This window comes from Megascapheus bottae, chromosome 6, assembly GCF_031878675.1.
Source record: "Megascapheus bottae isolate mThoBot1 chromosome 6, mThoBot2.hap1, whole genome shotgun sequence".
In the NCBI taxonomy this organism is placed as follows: Eukaryota; Metazoa; Chordata; class Mammalia; order Rodentia; family Geomyidae; genus Megascapheus; species Megascapheus bottae.
In genome coordinates, this window is record NC_143514.1 from 50,525,655 (window position 1) to 50,546,501 (window position 20,847).

The 20,847-nt window shown below is 38.9% G+C and overlaps 1 protein-coding gene across 7 annotated transcripts in view; it reads left to right on the top strand.

Annotated features, from left to right (window-relative positions):
• The window catches only part of Tut4 (terminal uridylyl transferase 4), a 94,427-nt gene that overhangs the window by 41,600 nt on the left and 31,980 nt on the right, over nt 1-20,847 (top strand). For all 7 annotated transcript variants that reach the window (XM_090334826.1, XM_090334827.1, XM_090334825.1 and 4 more), the window contains exons 9-15: nt 2,794-2,863; nt 3,713-3,839; nt 6,406-6,525; nt 6,746-6,958; nt 9,746-9,920; nt 11,478-12,169; nt 13,530-13,680. In XM_090334826.1, coding sequence (XP_090190952.1) covers nt 2,794-2,863; nt 3,713-3,839; nt 6,406-6,525; nt 6,746-6,958; nt 9,746-9,920; nt 11,478-12,169; nt 13,530-13,680 — 1,548 coding nt within the window. The remainder of the gene's footprint in view (nt 1-2,793; nt 2,864-3,712; nt 3,840-6,405; nt 6,526-6,745; nt 6,959-9,745; nt 9,921-11,477; nt 12,170-13,529; nt 13,681-20,847) is intronic.

Here is a 20,847-nt window from a genome sequence, read left to right on the forward strand (position 1 = left end):
AAAAAGATAATTGGTTTATTGGCTAGATCAAAATTACCATAATTAATAATTTTTAAATTTTATTTCACCTATTCCTTTTTTTTTTTTTGCTAATCTTGGGCTTGAGGGTCTGGGCACTGTCCTTGAGCTTTCTGAAAGCTAGCACTCTACCACTTCAGCTACAGTACCACTCCTGACTTTTTCTATGTATGTGATACCGAGGAATTGAACCCAAGGCTTTGTGCATGCTAGGCAAGCACTCTACCACTAGGCCATGCTTCCTTTCAGCCCTCATCTATTACTAGTCTTTGGTACAGTTTTTTTATTATTGTTCTAAATTTCATGTCAGGTACTTTACATGGCTAAAACATTTGCAATTTGGTTAGGAAGATAGCATATCTAACAAAAGTTAATTTTGTATGGGTAACGTACAGGTAGGTTCTTATTGTACATTGTTACTCCTCCCATGGTGTTTTGGTTTTTTTTTAAAAAATTTATTATTATTGGGGTAATGTATAGAGTGGTTACAGTTACATTTGCCAGATAGTAGGTGCATTACTTCTCACATTGATACCCCTTCTCATGTTTTTCTCCCCATTTCCCTCCCAATTCCCTCCCATGTTTTTTTCCCATTTTCCTCTCCCCCCACCCTATCCCCAAGATAGCACATTTTTAAGGCCTTATTTTTTCATTGATTCTAATGTTAATCTTAAAGTCGTTTTGCATTTTTTTATGTGCCCTATCAGCTGTTAATACTTGTTGTCCATTATGCTGAGAAGTGAATGAATTTTTATGCTGAGAAGGGAATGAATTTGATATATTTTATGCTATAAAGTTATTTTAAAATAGTTTGTTTCATAAATACTAATTTGCCTACACAGAAATTTAAGTGCAGCTCTTTCCTCTTCAGACTAAATTAGATGTCTATCATAGCGGTTTAAAATAGATCTTAATTTATTTTTTTCTCAAGGTTAGCACTCTACTATTTGAACCATAGTAGTACTTCTAGCCTTTTCAGTGTTTGTGGTACCAAGGAATCTAATCCAGGGCTTCATGCATGCTAAGCAAGCACTCTACACTAAAATATACCTTTTCCTCTATAATACACTAGTAGATTGTCTTACATCATAAAGGTTTATATAGCTTTTTTGTTGTTGTTGTTGTGGTCAGTAGGGCTTGAACTCTAGGCCTGGGCGTTGTCCCTGAGCTGTTCAGCTCAAGGCTATTGCCTTACCCCTTGAGCCACAGCACCACTTCCAGTTTTCTAGTGGTTAATTAGAGATAAGAGTCTCAGGGACTTAAGGGCCCTGCCTGGCTTTGACCCTTGGTACTCATATCTCAGCCTCCTGAATTGCTAGGATTACAGGTGTGGCTGTTTTAGCTTAATTTTATTTAAAATTATACCCTTCTTTGTATCATTGCTCCTTTAGAGACCTGTCATCTATAAATTTTTGTTTGTTTGTTTGTTTTGCCAGTCCTGGGCCTTGAACTCAGGGCCTGGGCACTGTCCTTGGGCTTTCTCAAGGCTAGAGCTCTACCACGTGGGCCACAGCACCATTTCTGGCTTTTTTCTATGTATGTGGTACCAAGGAATTGAACCTGGGTCTTCATGCATGCTAGGCAAGTATTCTACCACTAGGCTAAACTCCTGGCCCTAAAATTTTTATTGTATATTTGTGTTCTAGATGCCCATTGAGCCCTTTGTGTCTTATTCATTGACATAATTACTATGCATGTTAGATTTCTGACATAAGTTTCCAGCACATTTTTGTTTTTAGTTTTTAGCCGTGTGTGGTGACTTGTGCCTGTTACACTAGCTGCTCAAGAGGCTGAGATCTGAGGATCGCAGTTCAAAGCCAGCTGAGGCACAAAAGACCAAGAGACTCTTACCTCCAATTAATCTCTAGAAAATGGGAAGTGGGGCTATGGCTGGTGGGATAGGGCAGTAGTCTTGAGCTAAAGAGCTCAAAGTCAGCACCCAGGCCCTGGGGCAAGGTGGTAGTTTTGAGTTGTAGAGCTCCTGGACAGCGCTCAGGCCAGAGTTTAAGCCCCATCAACCACAAAAAAAACAAAACATATACATATACATATATATGTATATATGTAAACACCGAGTTTTTACATGATTTCACTTGTCGTGCTCTACAAAGCAGCACTTTTTTGTTTTGTTTTTCTTTTTTTTGCCAGTCCTGGGCTTAAGCTCAGGGCCTGAGCACTGTCCTTGGATTTTTCTCAAGGCCTCAGCACCACTTCTGGCTTTTTCTAAGTATGTGGTACCAAGGAATCGAACCTGGTCTTCATGCATGCTAGGCAAGCACTCTACCACTAGGCCAAACTCCCGGCCCCAAAGGAGCACTTTTTAAAAAATAAATCATTCTAACAAGTACTTTGAGATTCAAATGAAATGTTAGTCCTTCTGTTTTTATATTTAAATGGTGTTAATCCATCTATATTTAATATGGCAAAGGGCATTATGGAAAAAGACTAAGCTGTAAATGTGCTTCACCTTGGCATCTGTATGAGGTACACTTTTCATTAATTAGCAGGACAATAGGCTATCAGAATTAGCTCTGAAAATATTAACTTACAAACAGGATAGATTCCCATTTGTGGGATTAATTGGAGATAAAAGTCTCAGACTTTAGTGCCCTGCTGGCTTCACTGATCTCAGCCTCCTGAGTAGCTAGGATTACAGGCATGTGCCACTGAGCCAGCTATGAGAGTGATTTTTAAAAGGATTGTGTTGCTGAATGTTTAACTATTGAATAAATTCTTTTACAATGTTGACAATAGCTTACTTTTCTTTTTCTTCAGTATTATATATAGATGTGGAATCTGACTTTCATGCTAAAGTTCCTGTTGTGGTATGCAAGGATCGAAAAAGGTTGGTAACAGTGAAAAAAATACTTTTTTTTTGGTGGGTCATGAGGCTTGAACTCTGGGCCTAGGCATTATCCCTGAGCTCTTTACCTCAAGGCTACCATCCTACCCCTTGAGCCACAGCCCTACTTCTGGTTTTCTAGTGGTTAATTAGAGATAAGAGTCTCAAGGTCTTTAGTGCCTGAGCTAGCTTTAAACTGAGATCCTCAGATCTCAGCTTCCTGAGTAGCTGGTATTACAGGCATTAGCCATCAAGACCAGCCCCTAGACTTTTTTGTTTGCTTTTTTTGTTATGGGGCTTGAACTTGGCCTGAGTGCTGTTCCTGAGCTCTTCAGTTCAAGGCTACTGCCCTACCCTTGAGTCAAGCCCCACTTCTGTTTTCTAGAGGTTAATTGGAGATAAGATTCTCTCTTTTTGTGCCTGGGCTAGCTTTGAGTCTTAATCCTCAGATTTCATTCTCCTTAGTAGCTAGGATTACAGAAGTGAGTCACCATGCCTGCTATTGGTATTAAAGTGTGTTGAAAAAGTAGCTACAGAATTTCAAGTATTATTATTTTTTTTTTTTGGTTGTGGGGCTTCCACTCAGAGCCTGGGTACTGTCACTGAGCTCTTTTGCTCAAGGCTATTTGCTTTACCGCTTTGAGCCACAGTTCCACTTCTGGTTTTTGAGTAGTAATTTGGAGATTAGCATCTCACAGGAACTTTTCTGCCCGGGCTGGCTTCAAACCACTATCTTCAGATCTCAGTTTCCTGAGTAACTAGGATTGAAGGCATGAGCCACTGGCACCCTGTGAAGTATCCTGCTGTTTAAGGCATCATTCAACACAGTGAAACTTTCTTTCTCATTCACAGTGGCTTACTTTGTAGAGTGAGTGCGGGAAATGATATGGCATGTCTCACTACTGAATTACTTGCTGCTCTTGGCAAAATGGAACCTGTCTTTACTCCCTTGGTGTTAGCCTTTCGCTATTGGGCTAAGGTAAGTAGGGCAGAATAAAAAGTTCCTAACACTTAAGATAATCTTTTTTTTTTTTTTTTTCTTTTTTTTCTTTTGCCAGTCCTGGGCTTGAGCTCAGGGCCTGAGCACTGTTCTTAGACTTTCTCAAGGCTAGAGCTGTACCACTTGAGCCTCAGCACCACTTCCGGCTTTTTTCTATGTATGTGGTACCGAGGAATCGAACCCGGGTTTTCATGCATGCTAGGCAAGCACTTTAACCACTAGGCCAAACTCCCGGTCCTCTTTCTTTTTTTTTTTTTTTTATACTGACATCGAAGATCATAGCACACGGGACAAAGTAGTTCCTTTACTGACAAAAAATTCTGTGATAGTTCTGTGGTCATGAAAATAAAGGGTGTGTTTTTGGAATTGGTGTCAGTGCTCTAACACTTGAGCCACAGTGCCACTTTTTGTTTTTGAATTGTTAATTGGAGATAATAGCCTCTTGGGAACTTCTGCCCAGGTTGGCTTCGAACCATGATCCTCAGATTTCAGCCTCTTGAGTAGCTAGGATTACAGGCAACCAGTGCTCAGTGAAAATAAAGTTGTTTGTTTTTTTTTTTTTTTGCCAGTCCTGGGTCTTGACCTCAGGGTCTGGGCACTGTCCTTGAGCTTTCTCAGGGCTAGCACTCTACCTTGAGCACCACTTCTGATTTTCTGTGCTAGTGTTTGAAAAGTTTCATTTTTGAGGTGTGGCTCAGGTGGTAGAATGCTAGCCCATGAACAAAATTATTAAATACCAAGTTTAACTCCTGGTCTCAGACAAAAAAAGTCTTAATTTTCAGAATGTGAACATAGCAAATTCTTGGGTCTGGAGATAACCTTAAAATACGTTTTTTTACATCAATTTTCATGTATGTAATAAAAATGTTCTTTAAGTTCATATGGAAAGAAAATAGCCAAAAGAATTCAGGAAGTAAGATCAATGAATGGCAGTTTCCTTTATTACTGTAAAACTTCACTAAGCTTTTTTGCAAGGCAGTACATACCTGTAATCTTAGCAACAGTAATCCAATTGGTTGATTAACATGAAAATCGCATAGCTTCATTAGAGTCAAGGACATGCAAATTGAAGCAGTTATCAAATATTATATCTTACTTGTTGACAATTTCAGTACATGGTGTTAGAAGTTTGTATGTATGCAATATATTTGTAAAACGTAGAAATTCTCTGCTTTTGGAAAATAATCTCACAGTATTTATCAGAATTTAAAAGTATATTTCTTAAAAATTCAGTAAATGCATTCCTGGAAACACAGCTAATAGAAATAAGTGCTACAATATTTGGTACTTTATTTTTTTGTTTTTTATTTTTTTTAAATATTTTTTATTGTATTTAATAAAGGGGTTACATGATATTTGCCAGATAGAAGGTACATTAATTCACATACATTGATACCCTTCCACATGTCTTGGTCCCCATTTCCCTCCCCCCCCCATTTGGTACTTTATATAAGAAAAAACATTGAACATTATTTGAAGTGGCAGAAATTGGGAACTAAGTGTGACTGTTCCTGACCGATAGAATAGCCACTCAGGTCATAAAGTATAAATCACCTACTTAAAAGGATGTGTGAATATAAAACTAAAGCCAGATGTTGGTGCCTTACCCCTGTAATCCTAACTACTCAGAAGGCTGAGTCAGCCCAGCCTGGTCAGGAAATTTCTTGCGATTCTTACCTCCAACTAACACCATAAAATTTTGTGTCAAAAGATGTAGAGTGCTGATCTTGAGCAAAAAGAGCTCAGGGACAGTGCTCAGTCCCTGAATTAAAGCTCAATAACAAAAAAGCAGTGAAATAAAAAGAATGTGTTATATTTGTGCTAATTGACGTGGAGGAACTTCACAGTTTGCTAAGGGAGAAGGGTAATACATACGAAAATGTCTAGAAGCTACTATTTTTATTAAAATGGTGATAACAAATGGTATATAAAATAGAATGTGTTTGAACTTAGTAAAAAGCATGGCAGAGTATATAGAAGATTGCTAATAGTGAGACAGAAGTAAAGGGAGAGAAAAGAACAAATATTTTAAAATGTCACAGTAAAAGCACTCTATTCAATTCCATTTAAGTACAGTATGTATATGTATATACATAAATAAATGGAAAGACAGTTACTATGTTAGTGGCTGTATATAAGAATAGAAATTTCATAATGCTTTAATATTTTTATATTTTTGTGAGTCATGGAGCTTGAACTCGGCCTGGGTGCTGTCTCTGAGCTCTTCAGCTCAAGGCTGTCCTACCTCTGAGCCTGGACAGTGTCCCTGAGATCTTCAGCTCTAGGATACCACCCTACCCTTAAGCCAAGCCCCGCTTCCCCTTTTCTAGAGGTCAATTGGATATGAGTCTGAGGTCCTTTTGTGCCCGGGCTGGCTTTGAACCTTGATCATCGGATCTCAGCCTCCAGAGTAGTTAGGGTTACAGGCGTTAGCCACTGTGCCCAGCTTGCTCTTAATATTTTTAATTGGTAACTTTTTTATAATGGCTATAAAACCAGGCTACTTTTATTGCGAAAGCTAAGATTTTTTCTTTTGATTTTACAGTTGTGCTATATTGACTCCCAAACTGATGGTGGAATCCCTTCTTACTGTTTTGCTTTAATGGTGATGTTTTTTTTACAACAAAGAAAACCCCCTCTTCTCCCTTGCTTACTTGGAAGTTGGGTAAGGATAAGTTTGTTGTAAATGTGTCTGTATGTGTGCATGTATGTGCATGTGTATATATAACTATAACTGTATAACATATATGTTATATATATGTAATTTGCTCTTTCAAAGTGCTCTGATCACACATTTTAAGGCAGAATTCTACTTTGTCTCGACTTTTCTTTTTTCTTTTTCTAAAATGATTTTTTAACTACCAATTTGGAATGCCTTTTTATAGATTGAAGGCTTTGACCCCAAAAGAATGGATGACTTTCAGCTGAAGGGCATCATAGAAGAGAAGTTTGTGAAATGGGAATATAATTCAAGTTGTGCAACTGAGAAAAACTCAGTTACTGATGAAAATAAAGCTAAGTCAGACCAACCAAAAGATGATACCAAGAAGACAGGAACAGACAACCAAAGTTATGCCATGAAGGAAAAACATGGCAAAGTAAGCTTTTTAAAAAATTTTTTTCCTGGGGAAGGGGCTAGGATGGATGTGAATTTTCTATGTATGGCAATTATAATGCCTTCAATTGAAACTAGTAGATTGACCTTGAGTACACCTCTTTACTTGTTTTCCTCATCTGTAGAGTGAGTGGTTGATTTAGTTTTTTAATACTTAGATTCTCTAATGAGCCTACACTTCATTTCGTAACATTTGTATTGTTTTAATCATTTCAAGGTAATTTATTGTATCTTTAAAAATTTCATGTAGGAGTTAGGCTTTGGTCAGAATATTAGTATCTGAGAATTATATTGTCAGATTGGATAGAGAATTAAGGCCTTTTGCTTTGGGAAGGGGTTTTGAGGTGGTTAATTGGAGATGAGAGTCAAAGGTCCTTTTGTGCCGGGCCTGGCTTTGAACCATGATCCTCACATCTCAGCCTCCTGAGTAGCTAGGATGACAGGTGTGAGCCACCACGCCTGGCTACTTATTTAGTTTTAAATGTCTAAAACTACATGTAATCTAATCTTCTTTCACATTTGTTTGAAATGAAATTTTCTGATCTCAGTTGATAATTGTTCCTCATTTCAGCTATTCAGTCAAAGCATCTCTTAATTTAATATCCTGTATCATGAAGCGATTCTGGATATGTATCTGTTCAAAATATGTCCAGAATCTGATTACCTCTCAGCACTTCCATCATTACCATCCTGGTCTTAGTCACTATCATTTCTGACTTGTATTATGGCCATAGTCTTCTAAGAAATACCACTTCATTTGAACTTGCCCCTACTAGTAATCCACTCTCAGTAATACAACAAACAGAATGGTTGTCCTAACAGTTATTAAAGCTAGTTTACATTGTTTGTTTGTTCCTCATTTCTTTAGCATTTTTATCTTTTTTTCAGTTCCATACTTTCTCAAAAATCTGATTCTGATTACTCAGTTTTACAATGTAAACTTTCTTCTCCTATATTAACAATCCCTCTCCCCCCCCCTTTTTTTTTTTGCCATTGCCAGTGTCAGGGCCATGGCCTGGGCACTGTCCTTGAGCTTTCTCATGGGCTTTGTGCGTGCTAGGCAAGCATTCTCACTAGGCCATGCTCCCAAGCCCCTTAACAACTCTTTTTTTATCTTACTCAACTTTTTCCTCTCTATACCTGAACTATGTAATTTACCTATTAAGTGTATATGTCATCTTTTTCTGGAAAGGGAGCCTATGGGAGTAAGAATCTTTGTTTCTGAAAGATATATCCCAAGTGTGTAACATACTATCTGGTACACAGTAGTATCCAATGAATAATTTTTTTTTTTTTTTTTTTTTTGCCAGTCCTGGGCTTGAGCTCAGGGCCTGAGCACTGTCCTTGGATTTTCTCAAGGCTAGAGCTCTACCACTTGAGCCTCAGCACCACTTCCGGCTTTTTTCTATGTATGTGGTACCGAGGAATCGAACCCGGGTCTTCATGCATGCTAGGCAAGCACTCTACCACTAGGCCAAACTCCCGGCCCCCCAATGAATAATTTGAATTGAATATAAGTTTCATGTCTTTATGCTGTATCATGGCCTCTTTTAATCAGTCTTCATCTAGCTTATTCCTATAGAATTAAGCATTACATTTTGTGTTTTGATTCCATTAACAGAGTTCCTACTATGTAGCCTTTGTTTAAAATGATCTTTCCCTGTCCTAATAGTCTACAAAGTAGAACTTTAATCTTATTTGAGTGGCATTATAGTCCAGTGATTCTCTACATGAACAGTTAGCCAGGTGGTGTCGAGTTGGATTCTTTCCCAATGATATCTACTTCATAGATTGGTTAATTTATATTCTGTTCCTGGAAGAGTAGTAGTATGTGTTTGAGTTCTACTTTTTTTTTTTTTTTTTTTGGCTGTTGTTGTTTCTGTTTTGCCAGTCCTAGGCTTGATGAACTCAGGGCCTGGTCTCTGTCCTTGAGCTTCTCTGTGCCCATGGCTAGTACTCTACCAATTGACCTACAGTCCCACTTCTAGCCTTTAATGTTTATGTGCTACTGAGGAATCAAACCCAGGGCTTCATACATGCTAGCCAAGCACTCTTTCTACTAAGCTGCATTCCTAGCCCAAGTTCTCACTGTTTTATGACATCATCAGCATAGTACCAGGGATACTAGTGGGTTCTAAAGAATCGGTTGCTATATGTAGGAAGATTTGAAAATTCAGAATAGTCACTTAATTTTTAAAGTAAGTATTGTAGTAAGGAGCTGTAGTACTTTTTTTCCTAGATATTTGTGACTTGTTGGTTCATAAGAGTCACAGTATGGAACTTCAAAAATTCTAGTACCCAATTGAATAGCCAAGGTCATTTAAATTGGATTCTTGGAAAGTAGGAGTGGTGAAATTCAGGTATTACTGCATATACTCACTGCATTGTGAAATGTACAGTCAAAGTTAGGAATAGGGGCCAAAAGAGTGGCCTAGTGGTAGTGTGCTTGCCTAACATGCAATAAACCCTGAGTTCGATTCCTTGGTACCACATACACAGAAAAAGCCAGAAGTAGTTCTGTGGCTCAAGTGGCAGAGCACTACTAAGCATGAATAAAAAGTGTCCAAGGATAGTGTCAAGACCCTGAGTTCAAGCTCCAGGACTGGCAAAAAAAAAAAAAAAAAAGTTGGGAATAGTTGAGTGGAGAAGAACTTAGAAAACATTTCTTTATGCCTCAGTTTTAGGAAACAATCTCAAAGATTTTCTAACTGAAAATTCACTGATTTTACATTTTGTGAAGCTTAAATAAAAAGTGTTCTTTCTTTTCCAGTCTCCTTTAACATTGGAAATACCAAATCCGGTATCCTTGGGACAGTTATGGCTAGAGCTGCTAAAATTTTACACACTGGATTTTGCTTTGGAGGAATATGTCATATGTGTGAGAATACAAGATATTATTACAAGAGAGAATAAAAACTGGCCTAAAAGACGAATAGCCATTGAAGGTGAGATGATGTGTTGTAGTTCATTTAGGGTTTAGCTTTTTTGTGCCACATATCTAATCCCCTCCCCCATTTTTTTCTTTTTCTTGCCGATCCTGGGGCTTGAACTCAGGGCCTGGGCACTGTCATTGGACTTTCTCAAGGCTAGAGTTCTACCACTTGAGTCACAGCACCATTTCCAGCTTTTTCTTTTTCTTTATTTTTTGTGGGTCATGGGGCTTGAACTCGGCCTGGGCTCTGTCCCTTAGCTCTTCAGCTCAAGGCTACCACCCTACCCTTGAGCCAAGCCCCGCTTCTTGTTTTCTTGAGGTTAATTGGAGATAAGAGTCTCAGGTCCTTTTGTGCCTGGGCTGGATTTGAACTGTGATCCTCAGATCTTAGCTTCCTGAGTAACTAGGATTACAGGTGTCAGCCACTGTGCTGACATTTCCAGCTTTTTCTATATATGTGGTACCGAGCAATCGAACCCAGGTCTTCCTGCATGTTAGGCAAGCACTCTACCACTAGGCCAAATTCCCTGTCCTACCTATTCTTAATTTTATCTTGAGGATAAGCTAAATGAAATAGCTGACAAAGTCTTACAGCAAATCTCAAGAACATCAGTTGAAATTAACTCTAGGAATTGGAAAGGAGGTTTCTTTCTTTCTTTCTTTTTTTGCTGTTTTTGTTTTCTGTTTGTTTATCTGTCTTTTGGAAGGAAAGGGGGAACAAAGAAATGGAGGAACAAAAGGCAAATAAGTACATTTGTGGTACTCATTATACACTAGGTTGAAAATTAAGTATATAACTTGTGGTTATGAATGCGAGGGGGAAACCTGGAGAGGGGAATAAGGGATAGGAATGACATTTTTCAAAAAGATATGTACATGTACTCTCGGGCTGGGAGTGTGGCCTAGTGGTAGAGTGCTTACCTAGCATGCAGGAATCCCCGGGTTCGGTTTCTTGGTATCACATACATAAAAAGAACTAGAAGTGGTGCTGTGGTTCAAGTATAGTAGTAGCAGTAGTAGCCTTGTAAAAGTCCAAGGACAGTGCACAGGCTGAGTTCAAGCCCCAGGACTGCCCCCTCCCTCCCACAAAGTACTCTCTGTTTGACTTATGTAACTGTAACCCCTTTGTATATCACTTTATATAATAATAAATAAAAAAGTAAGAAAGAACATCAGTTGTATTCTGACAAGAGAATATTATTAATAGGTCTTCAAGATTGAAAATCTTCACTCAGTAAAATGTGTCAGGAGGCATGGTGGCATAATTCTAGTTACTTCATCAAAAATGTAATTACTGAGTTGATTTTAACTGTATGTTTATTAGTTATCTACTTTATTTAAAAAATTTTTTAGCTTTTTATTTCTAGAATAAACAAAGGAAAAGATGTTGCTGTTGTTTTCTCCAATTTTTAGGGACTCTCATTGGGACCCTAGGTTAATAAAACATTGGGAAAACATATTCTGATAATTGTCTTAACACTTCAGATCTGTTTGTATGGCCTTGGAGATGCAATTTTTAAATAGGGATTTCATTATTGACTGTTTCCTTTCTTTCTTTCTTTTTTATTAGATCCGTATTCTTTCAAAAGGAATGTTGCACGAAGCTTAAACAGCCAGCTTGTTTATGAATACGTTGTGGAGAGATTCAGGGCAGCTTATCGGTATTTTGCCTGTCCTCAGCGGAAGGGTGGAAATAAGTCTACAGTAGATTTCAAGAAAAAAGAGAAAGGGAAAATAATCAGTAAGAAACCAGTGAAGTCTGACAGTATGGCAACCAACTGTTGCATTCTGCATGGGGAAAACACAGAAAAAGTACATGCAGAAAGAGGCCAACCTGATAAATATGATGAGATGGAAAGTACATCACAGAGATGTATTATTGACAATGACAATTTGTTGGCAAATGATCGAAGTTTGCCTGACCATGGACAGGAATCTTCTCTTACTACTGCCAGCAAAAGAAGTGAATTAGAGCCAAAATCAGTTATGAAACAAGGTGATTTAGCACCTTCAGAAACTTTAAAGAAGGAGCTGAGCCAGTGTAATTGCAGTGGGTCCCCTGACCCAGACAAATCTGCTAGAATGGACTCCAGGTCAAATTTAGAAACAAAGAGTTCACATCAGATTGTGTGCACCGACATAACTACTACCTCTTGTAACTGCAAAACTGCAGAAGTTACTTTTGACCTTAATGATGATGAAAATCTCCCCTCCCAGGAATTACATTATGTATTTGATAAGTTTATTTTAACTTCTGGCAAGGTAGGATATGTTTATAAATAATTTAAGATTTTATATGGAAACTTGAGTTCCTCCCTCTCTTCCCTCTCTCTCCTTTCTTTTTCTTTCTTTCCCAGTGCTAGGAATTGAACTCAGGGTCTGGGCACTGTCCCTGAGCTGCTTTTGCTCACCAGACTAGCACTCCATTACTTGAGCCACAGCACCACTTTGAGCTTTTTCTGTGTATATGGTATTGAGAAATCAAACTCAGGGCTTCATGCATGCTAAGCACACACTCTACTGCTGAGCCATGTTCCCAGCCCCAATTTTTCTACACATACTTTCTTTGAAGCAGAATATTAAGTTTTATATTCTAATAGTATGCAATTTAATCTCCTACTGCTATTTCTGCTGCTGCTCTTCTTCCTTTTTAAAAAATTTTTTTGATTGGTGGTGGAAACATTGTTTACCAAAGCATAGTTGAGGCAAACTAAGATCAGGAATGTGGAAGCCACAAAAGAATAATCCAGATTCTCTCTGCCATTGTTTTTCTTCAAGTTTGTATTATCCTTTATTAGAGTTAGATGACTTTTCTATTTTCAAAGTGGGTTATTCTATACTTTTAACTTTTTAAATTGTAGAAAATACTACTAATGAGCAATAAATGGTAACTTCTACTTCTCCCTTACCCCCATGAGGACTCAACTCATGTTCCCCATTTGCTTAACATGTCTCCAACTTAAGTCAAGCCCCTAATCCAATAACCTATTTTGCTATTGTGGGAAAGTTTTGGTTAATTCATATTTTTTCACACACAAGTAACCAAAATATAAGCATCCAGAATGAAAAAGAAATTAGAATGCATATAAGCCTAGAAAATAATTTTTTTAAACTAATCCTAGGGCTTGAACTCACTGAGATTTCCCAAGGCTAGCGCTTTACCACTTGAGCCACAGAACCACTTCTGTGTATGTGATACTGAGTAATTGAACTCAAGGCTTCGTGCATGTTAGGCCACTCTACCACTAGGCCACACTCCCAGACCCTCTTTTATTTTCTGTATCGTGTATCTTCAGCTTAATTTGTTTATGGAAGTGGTACTATGACTCAATGTAGTAGAGCATTAGTCTTGACTGAAAAAGCTCAGGGACAGCACCCAAGCCCAGAGGTGTTTTTTGTTTTCTTTTTTTTAGCTTGCTTATGATACTGTTTTCATTGGGGAAAAAAGCAGTTGACCCAAAAAAGTTTGAGTTGATTGCATTTCATTTACTTTTTAGCATAAACTTTAAAATGTATAGATTATCAGAATTGAGTTAAAGTATTCTTTTTGGATCTGCTTTCTGAATGGTGAAGTTTCCCAAAAGTTTATTAGATGATTAGACTTATTTTTACCTCTGAATAGCCACCAACGATAGTATGCAGTATCTGCAAAAAGGATGGTCACTCAAAAAATGATTGCCCAGAAGATTTCAGGAAAATTGACTTAAAACCTCTACCACCGATGACAAACCGATTTCGGGAAATACTTGATTTAGTATGTAAAAGATGTTTTGGTAAGTTTTTTTTTAAATTATAACTACTTGGACTGTGTTATTTGAATTTTTGTTGAATATATATTTTCTAATTTTAAAATATTTTTTCTTTAAAGTTTTTGATGAGTTTCCAAGCACTAATAATTATCAGATGCCTATATTTGTAGGTTGTTGTGGTAAAGGCTAAAAGGAATGTAATCAAGTTCATATATATTGGTTTTTAAGGAACTTTGATTTTGATTTGAGCTAACTAATAGTGTATCTATTAGGTGTCTGTAGCTTTTCAATTAAAATAAGTTAAGGCCTGGAATTTGGCCTACTGGTAGAGTGCTTGCCTAGCATGTATGAAGACCCGGGTTCGATTCTTCGGTACCACATACATAGAAAAAAGTCAGAAGTGGTGCTGAGGCTCAAGTGTAAAGCTCTAGCCTTGAGAAAATCCAAGGACAGTGCTCAGACTCTGAACTCAAGCCCAGGACTGGCAAAAAAAAAAAAAAAGTTAAATGAAATTAAAATATTAAGTTTTCATATACTAGATATATCTTTAGTCAGTAATAACATGTTAGTGGCTACTACATTACAATCTAGATTGAGAACATTTCTGTCATTATAGTATCCTTGGAAATACTTTTCTAACTGGGTATAAAAGATACTAATGCATAATTTGCCATAATGGAAACAATATGTTTTATATTACAGAAGTGGCAAATGCAAACATAATTTAACTAAAGTAAATAAAAAGAATTGTGAGGTGGACTTTGCAGTAAAATTTCAGCTCTAAGTTATACAATAGAATGCATAATTTGGAAGACTAGTTGCCTTTGATTTGGCCAGAGCATAAATAAGGCAGTAGAGACGCTGTTATAAGGACATTATGGAACACCTGGGGTATACACTTACTTAGCAAATATTTCTGAATTAATTGCTATGTTCAGATAAGAATTGAAGATGTCATACATGTAGTGCCCCATTGCCGTCCTACCTCCTGTCTTCCACCTGGCTTCCTGCCCGAAAACCACTTCCTGTTTCTATCACCATAGATTGCTTTGTATTTTCTAGTGGGTTTTTTTTTGGGGGGGGCCGGTTAGAGGGTCAGGAGGACTACAGCCCAAGTCAGCAGCTCAAGAAGGCTGTGAGCTTAAGACTGTAGCCCTGTTTATTTCAAGTTCCAATCTTAAATACTTTTCTTAAAACCAAGAAACTGCCAGGGGTTACATTCAAACAAAACAGCAATCAAGTCTTAGATAAGTTAAATGAGAAGTGATTGACATAGCCCAAAGTCATCATGATGACAGCTTACTTCCTTGTGTAACCAGTTATGTAGGTTCAAGGTCATTCTGACCCTACACTTGGCCCCCAACATTTCCCCTGTCTTTATTTATTTATTTATTTATTTATTTATTTATTTATTTATTTATTTATTTATTTTTTGCCAGTCCTGGACTTGAGCTCAGAGCCTGAGCCCTGTCCTTGGACTTTCTCAAGGCTAGAGTTCTACCACTGGAGCCTCAGCACCACTTCTGGCTTTTTTCTATGTACGTGGTACTGAGGAATTGAATCAGGATCTTTGTGCATGCTAGGCAAATCATTCTACCACTAGGCCAAACTCCCAGCCCTCCCCTGTCTTTATTTTAAAAGAAGCAAACCCGCCTGTCTTAGGTTGGGTGGATCGCTGACTCTTCTTTATTCGTCATGGGGAACTTCTTCAGATCAAGCTGAAGGCCCTGTCTTAGGCCAGTCAGAGCAACATTCCTAGACCAACAAAGGTCATCAGCAAGCCTTTTAAGTTGTTCAAGGAGGAAATGTAGTACTGGAACTGTTCGAACAACCCCTTGGCGGTCTGTGTTATTTCAGCGTCAAGTGATGGTGTCTGTTCAAGTCATCAAAGTCCATTTCTCTGGGGACCTGAAAGTACAAAGTCCTCACATACTGTCTCCACCTAGGAACGATGAATCCAGTAGCTCTTTACTGGAATCCAGTTGATGAACACGTCCCAGAATCAACTTGTAAGGCCTGTAAGGACTGGATTGAAGCATGGCTAGCACTACCAGCTAGTTCAGCTTCCAGGTTTTCCTTCAAATGACTCCTGGGGCTGCCTCTGGATATCAGAGAAAACACATGGCCTGCAGGATGTCAACAATTGCTGTCAGACCTGGGCAGACAACATTCTTTGGTTTGGAGAGCCATACAGGGTGCCCTTCCTGTTCTTTACCCAAGAAAGCCCTCACACCAGGGAAGCATGGGTCAAAGCTTAACAATCCATCAGGTGGGCACAAAGAATAGTTCCACATCAGTGTATCAATCCTGACCCTGTTTGTATTATGGCTAACTCAATTGCTAATTTTGCTTGTAAACTTCATCCTTAAGACTTCCTCATACTATCTACTACATACAGGAACTCTTTAGGATTTGTCTTACTCCCTTTTTAGAACATTCAAGACAATTCTTTCCAGATCCTTTCTTATCCATAAACTATTCTTCTTTACTAACCCTTCTCTTTCTTTTTCTTTATTTGACTATAGTCCTCATTTACATTTAGCATCTCTCACCTCTATCTAGGCTGTTCAGCACTAGATGGAAAATTTCCTTAACCCAGCCAGAGGCATCATGATGACTGCAGAAAGCTAGGGGACTTTGAACTTAGCACAGATAGAATGTCCCACAACCAAGGGTTTGGTTCCAGTCCCCTAAGGAAGTAGCTGTGGGGTGGTGGAATCAGGCAGGACAGAATGTGTAGCAGCAGCTTTGTCTCTCAATAGCTCCAGTGCAATGTCACACCTGCTGGGTGGCCTGCAAATTTCTGGTTAGAGAAGCTTAACCCAAGGCCTGACTTTGGTGAATTCTTCCAATGATTCCCTGGTTCTGAGCACCCTCATTTTTGCAGGCTGGCACCCCATTGGTTTTTAGGATAGTATAGGGTTGAGATTCCAAAGCAATACCAGGGTGACAACTTTTAGTAACCAGATATCCTTTAAACAAGGCTAGGATTTTCTAGACAGGTATAGAAGACTTGAACCTGTACCCATTTCCCACAAGTGCAATCTCCACTGTTGCACATCTGTTACTCTTTCCCATGCCTCTAACTTATCCTGTCTTACTTTCCAAAAATGACTCTGGTCCCTTCATCTTAAGGGGGTTGATGGGCGAAGATCCATCTTCTGTAACTTCTTCAAGCCGACTTGGGCGTTGTCTCTATACCTAGCCAGGGACCCTAAAAGCTTAGTCTATTTTACCAAGAGGTTGCCAAGATTACATATCAGGAGCAATATTTTACTCCAAATTGGAGATCATATAAAACATTTAACAACTGCACAAACCTTTTCTTTGGCTACATCAGTGTAGTTTACTTAGCACCCATCTGTAAAGGCATTTTCTTGATTATCTGGGGATCTTAATCTCTATGACCCCAATAATGCTTCAGTTATCAGTGTAGGCCTTAAACAGATCAATAGGGACACAGCCTCAGGTCCACAAACTTTCTTAAATTTTGTGGCTGGTGTCAAAGTTTGCTCAGTTAGAGCTTTGAGCAAACATGAGGTTCAGGATTATAAACTATCCACTATTACAGATGACTGACAAGTTCCTGCCCAGTTATGGACTAAATGGACATGGACAGTAGTAAGATATGCTTACAAACTATTGTATGACCTTCTGGCTCTGATTAATTTAGAATGTTTTTTGCCAATCTCTGGGGCTTGAACCTGATCAGGGCCTAGGCACTGACCCTGAACTTCTTTTTCTCAAGGCTAGCAATCAATTTCTTGAACCATAGCACTTCTGGACTTTTCTGTTTATGTGCTGCTGAGGAATCAAACCCAGGGCTTCATTCATGCCAGGCAAGCACTCTCTCAGTGTAATTACTTTGAGTTTCTTCTATGTTTTATATATTGGTTAATTTATTTTTATTGCAAACTAGTATTTTATTGAATGGATTTGGCATAGCTGCCTGAGTAATTAGGATTATAGTATGAGCCACTGATGCCTGGCTGCTTTGATTTTTCTGATGAATGGTATTTCGATTGGCATTACATTGAATTTGCTCATAACTTTTGGCACTACAGCACAGCCATTTTCTTGTTACTCATTCTGCTAGTCTATTAGCAAGTGAATGGAATTCTTTATCTGGGTTTTTTTTTTGGGGGGGGGGGGGTCATGGGCTTGAACTTGGCCTGGGCATTGTCTGTGAGCTCTTCAGCTCAAGGCTACTGCCCTACTCTTGAGCCAAACCCCATTTCCCATTTTCTAAAGGTAAGTTGGAGATAAGAGTCTCAGGTCCTGGGGCCGGGAGTTTGGCCTAGTGGTAGAGTGCTTGCCTAGCATGCACGAAGACCCAGGTTCGATTCCTTGGTACCACATACATAGAAAAAAGCCGGAAGTGGTGCTGTGGCTCAAGTGGTAGAGTTCTAGCCTTGAGAAAAATCCAAGGACAGTGCTCAGGCCCTGGGCTCAAGGCCAGGACTGGCAAAAAAAAAAAAAAAGAGTCTCAGGTCCTTTTGTGTCTGGGATGGCTTTGAACCTTGATCCTCAGATATCAGCCTCCTGAGTAGCTAGGGTTATAAGCGTGAGCCACCGGTGCTCGTCTAATTCTGCTATTCTGTAGAGAACAAATCACCAAGTTCAGTTGAGATCAAGGACCATATCACATCAATCCTAATGTTCTCTAGCCTCAGCAGTATGTCTTCCACACTACTTACTATGGATACTACTGCTGCTGCTGCTACTACTAATACCAACACTACTGCACTACTTCTTCCTCCTCCTTCATGCTTCCCCCCCCCCCTTTTTTTTTTTTTGGCCAGTCCTCTTGAGCTCAGGGCCTGAGCACTGTCCCTTAGTCTTTCTCAAGGCCAGAGCTCTATCTACCACTTGAGCCTCAGCACCACTTCTAGCTTTTTTTTTTTTATGTATGTGGTACTGAGGAATCAAACCCAGGTCTTCGTGAATGCTAGGCAAGCACTCTACCACTAGGCCAGACTCCCGGCCCTCTTCTTCCTTCTTCTTTGTTCTTCTTCTTTTTTCTTCTTTCTTTTTGTCATTGGCCATTTTGTGTGATTGGCTACTGAGTTTTAATATATAGTCTTTATTAGGTTAATGTCTGTTGCTGATATTTCTAGTTTCTTCAGCTCTTCTATTATAAAGGAATGTGGAAGCTGGACATGGTAGCTCACACCTGTAATCCTAGCTACTCAGGAGGCTGAGATCTGAGGATCAAGATTCAAAGGCAGCCTGAGCACGAAAAGACCTGAGACTCTTACCTTCAATTAACCTCTAGAAAATGGGAAAGGGGGGGCTGTGTGTCTCTAGGGTAGGGAGGTAGCCTAGAGTTGAAGAGATCAGAGACAATGTCCTGGCCTAGGAGTAAGACGGTAGCCTTGCTGAAGAGCTCAGTGACAGCGCCCATGCCGAATTCAAGCCCCGTGACCCATCAAAAAAAAAAAAAAAAAAGGAATGCTGAATTTTTTGCCAAAGGCTTTTTCTGCATCAGTTAAGATGACAATGTGAGTTTTGGTTTTCATCCTGTTGTAGTGATGTATTATACTCCTGGGATTAAACCAATTTGATCATGGTGTGTAATCGTTTTAAGGTGTTGTTGAATTTAGTTTGCAAGTATTTTATTTAGAATTTTTTTTGCCAGTCCTGGGACTTGAACTCAGGGCCTGAGTGTTATCCTTGGGCTTTCTCAAGGCTAGTGGTCTTCCACTTAAGACATAGCACCACTTTCGACCTTTTCTATGTATGTGATACCCAGGAATTAAACCCAGTTCTTTGTGCATGCTAGGGAAACACTCTGCTGCTATGCCAAACTCAGCCCTATTGAGAATGCTTGCATCAATGTTCATCAATAAGATTGGTCTCTTAATTTTCTTTCTTTTCCTTCCTCGCCCCCTCTCTTTCACCTCCCTTCCCCCCTTCCTCTCTGCCAGTCCAGGGCTTGAACTCAGGGATTGAGCACTGTCCTTGGGTTTTCTCAAGGCCAGAGTTCTACCACTTGAGCCACAGCACCACTTCCAGCCTTTTCTGTGTTATGCAGTATCAAAGAATTGAACTGGGGTCTTCATGCATGCTAGGGCAAGCACTCTACTGCTAGGCCAAACTCTTGGCCTGGTGTATAGTCTGTAATTTTCTTATTTGTTTCATCTCATTTGGGAATTTACATAATACTTGCCTCATATCATGTTTTATGTCATTGTGGCTAACATTAGAATATCATATAGTTTCAGTTCCCCTCTCCCCCAATAATCACTATCCATTGACACTACATTTGTTTTTAGAAAGGCAAATATTAGGGATGTAGTGTACTTATTTGGCATTTGTAAGACCCTGGGTTTGATCCATAGTTCCCTCCCATCCTCCATCCGGTCCCCCTTCCACCAAGAAAACAAAACAACTAGTCTAGCTCATTGCAACAAATTCTTAACAAATGACTCCATTGTTTCCATTACTCTTAACTTTGGGGGATGGTTCTGTAAGAGGAGATGGGGTAGAAGAGGGAAGACCTTGTTTTTAACAGGACGTATGAACCTATTGGGAAAATTAAGAAGAATAATACTGAAATATTTAAAAATCTGAAAGATTGGTCTAAAATCAATTTCTAGAAAACCATTTGGAGAAATCAAGAACACGTTAAGGCTGTGGTTAAAGAATGTGTAAATCTTGCTGGGAGTTTGGCCTAGTGGTAGAGTGCTTGCCTTGCATGCCCAAAGACCCAGGTTCGATTCCTCGGTACCACATACATAGAAAAAAGCTGGAAGTGGTGCTGAGGCTCAAGTGGTAGAGCTCTAGCCTTGAGAAAGTCCAAGGACAGTGCTCAGGCCCTGAGCTGAAGCCCAGGACTGGCAAACAAAACAAAACAAAAAAAAGTGTAAATCTTAAACAGGTATTTTAGTAAGCCAGATGGCTGGGAAAGCAAGGTGAATATAGTTTAAGCAGAAGGGAAAAAGTAAGAATGGCTAAGAAAAGAGGAGTATGTGAAGAAACTTGTATTAAATAATTTGAAAAAGTAAATATATTTGTTGCTATAAGGAATAGATGGTATAAAGTATACATAGATTTTTCAAAAATTAACTTTTTGCTGTTTTCTTGCCCCTTTGCCAGTATCATTTACAATTTTAAAGAGAAGTCAACATATAATAAGTTTTAAGTAAAATTTTAGGGTAAAAACTTGAGATTTTCATATTCTTATTTCCT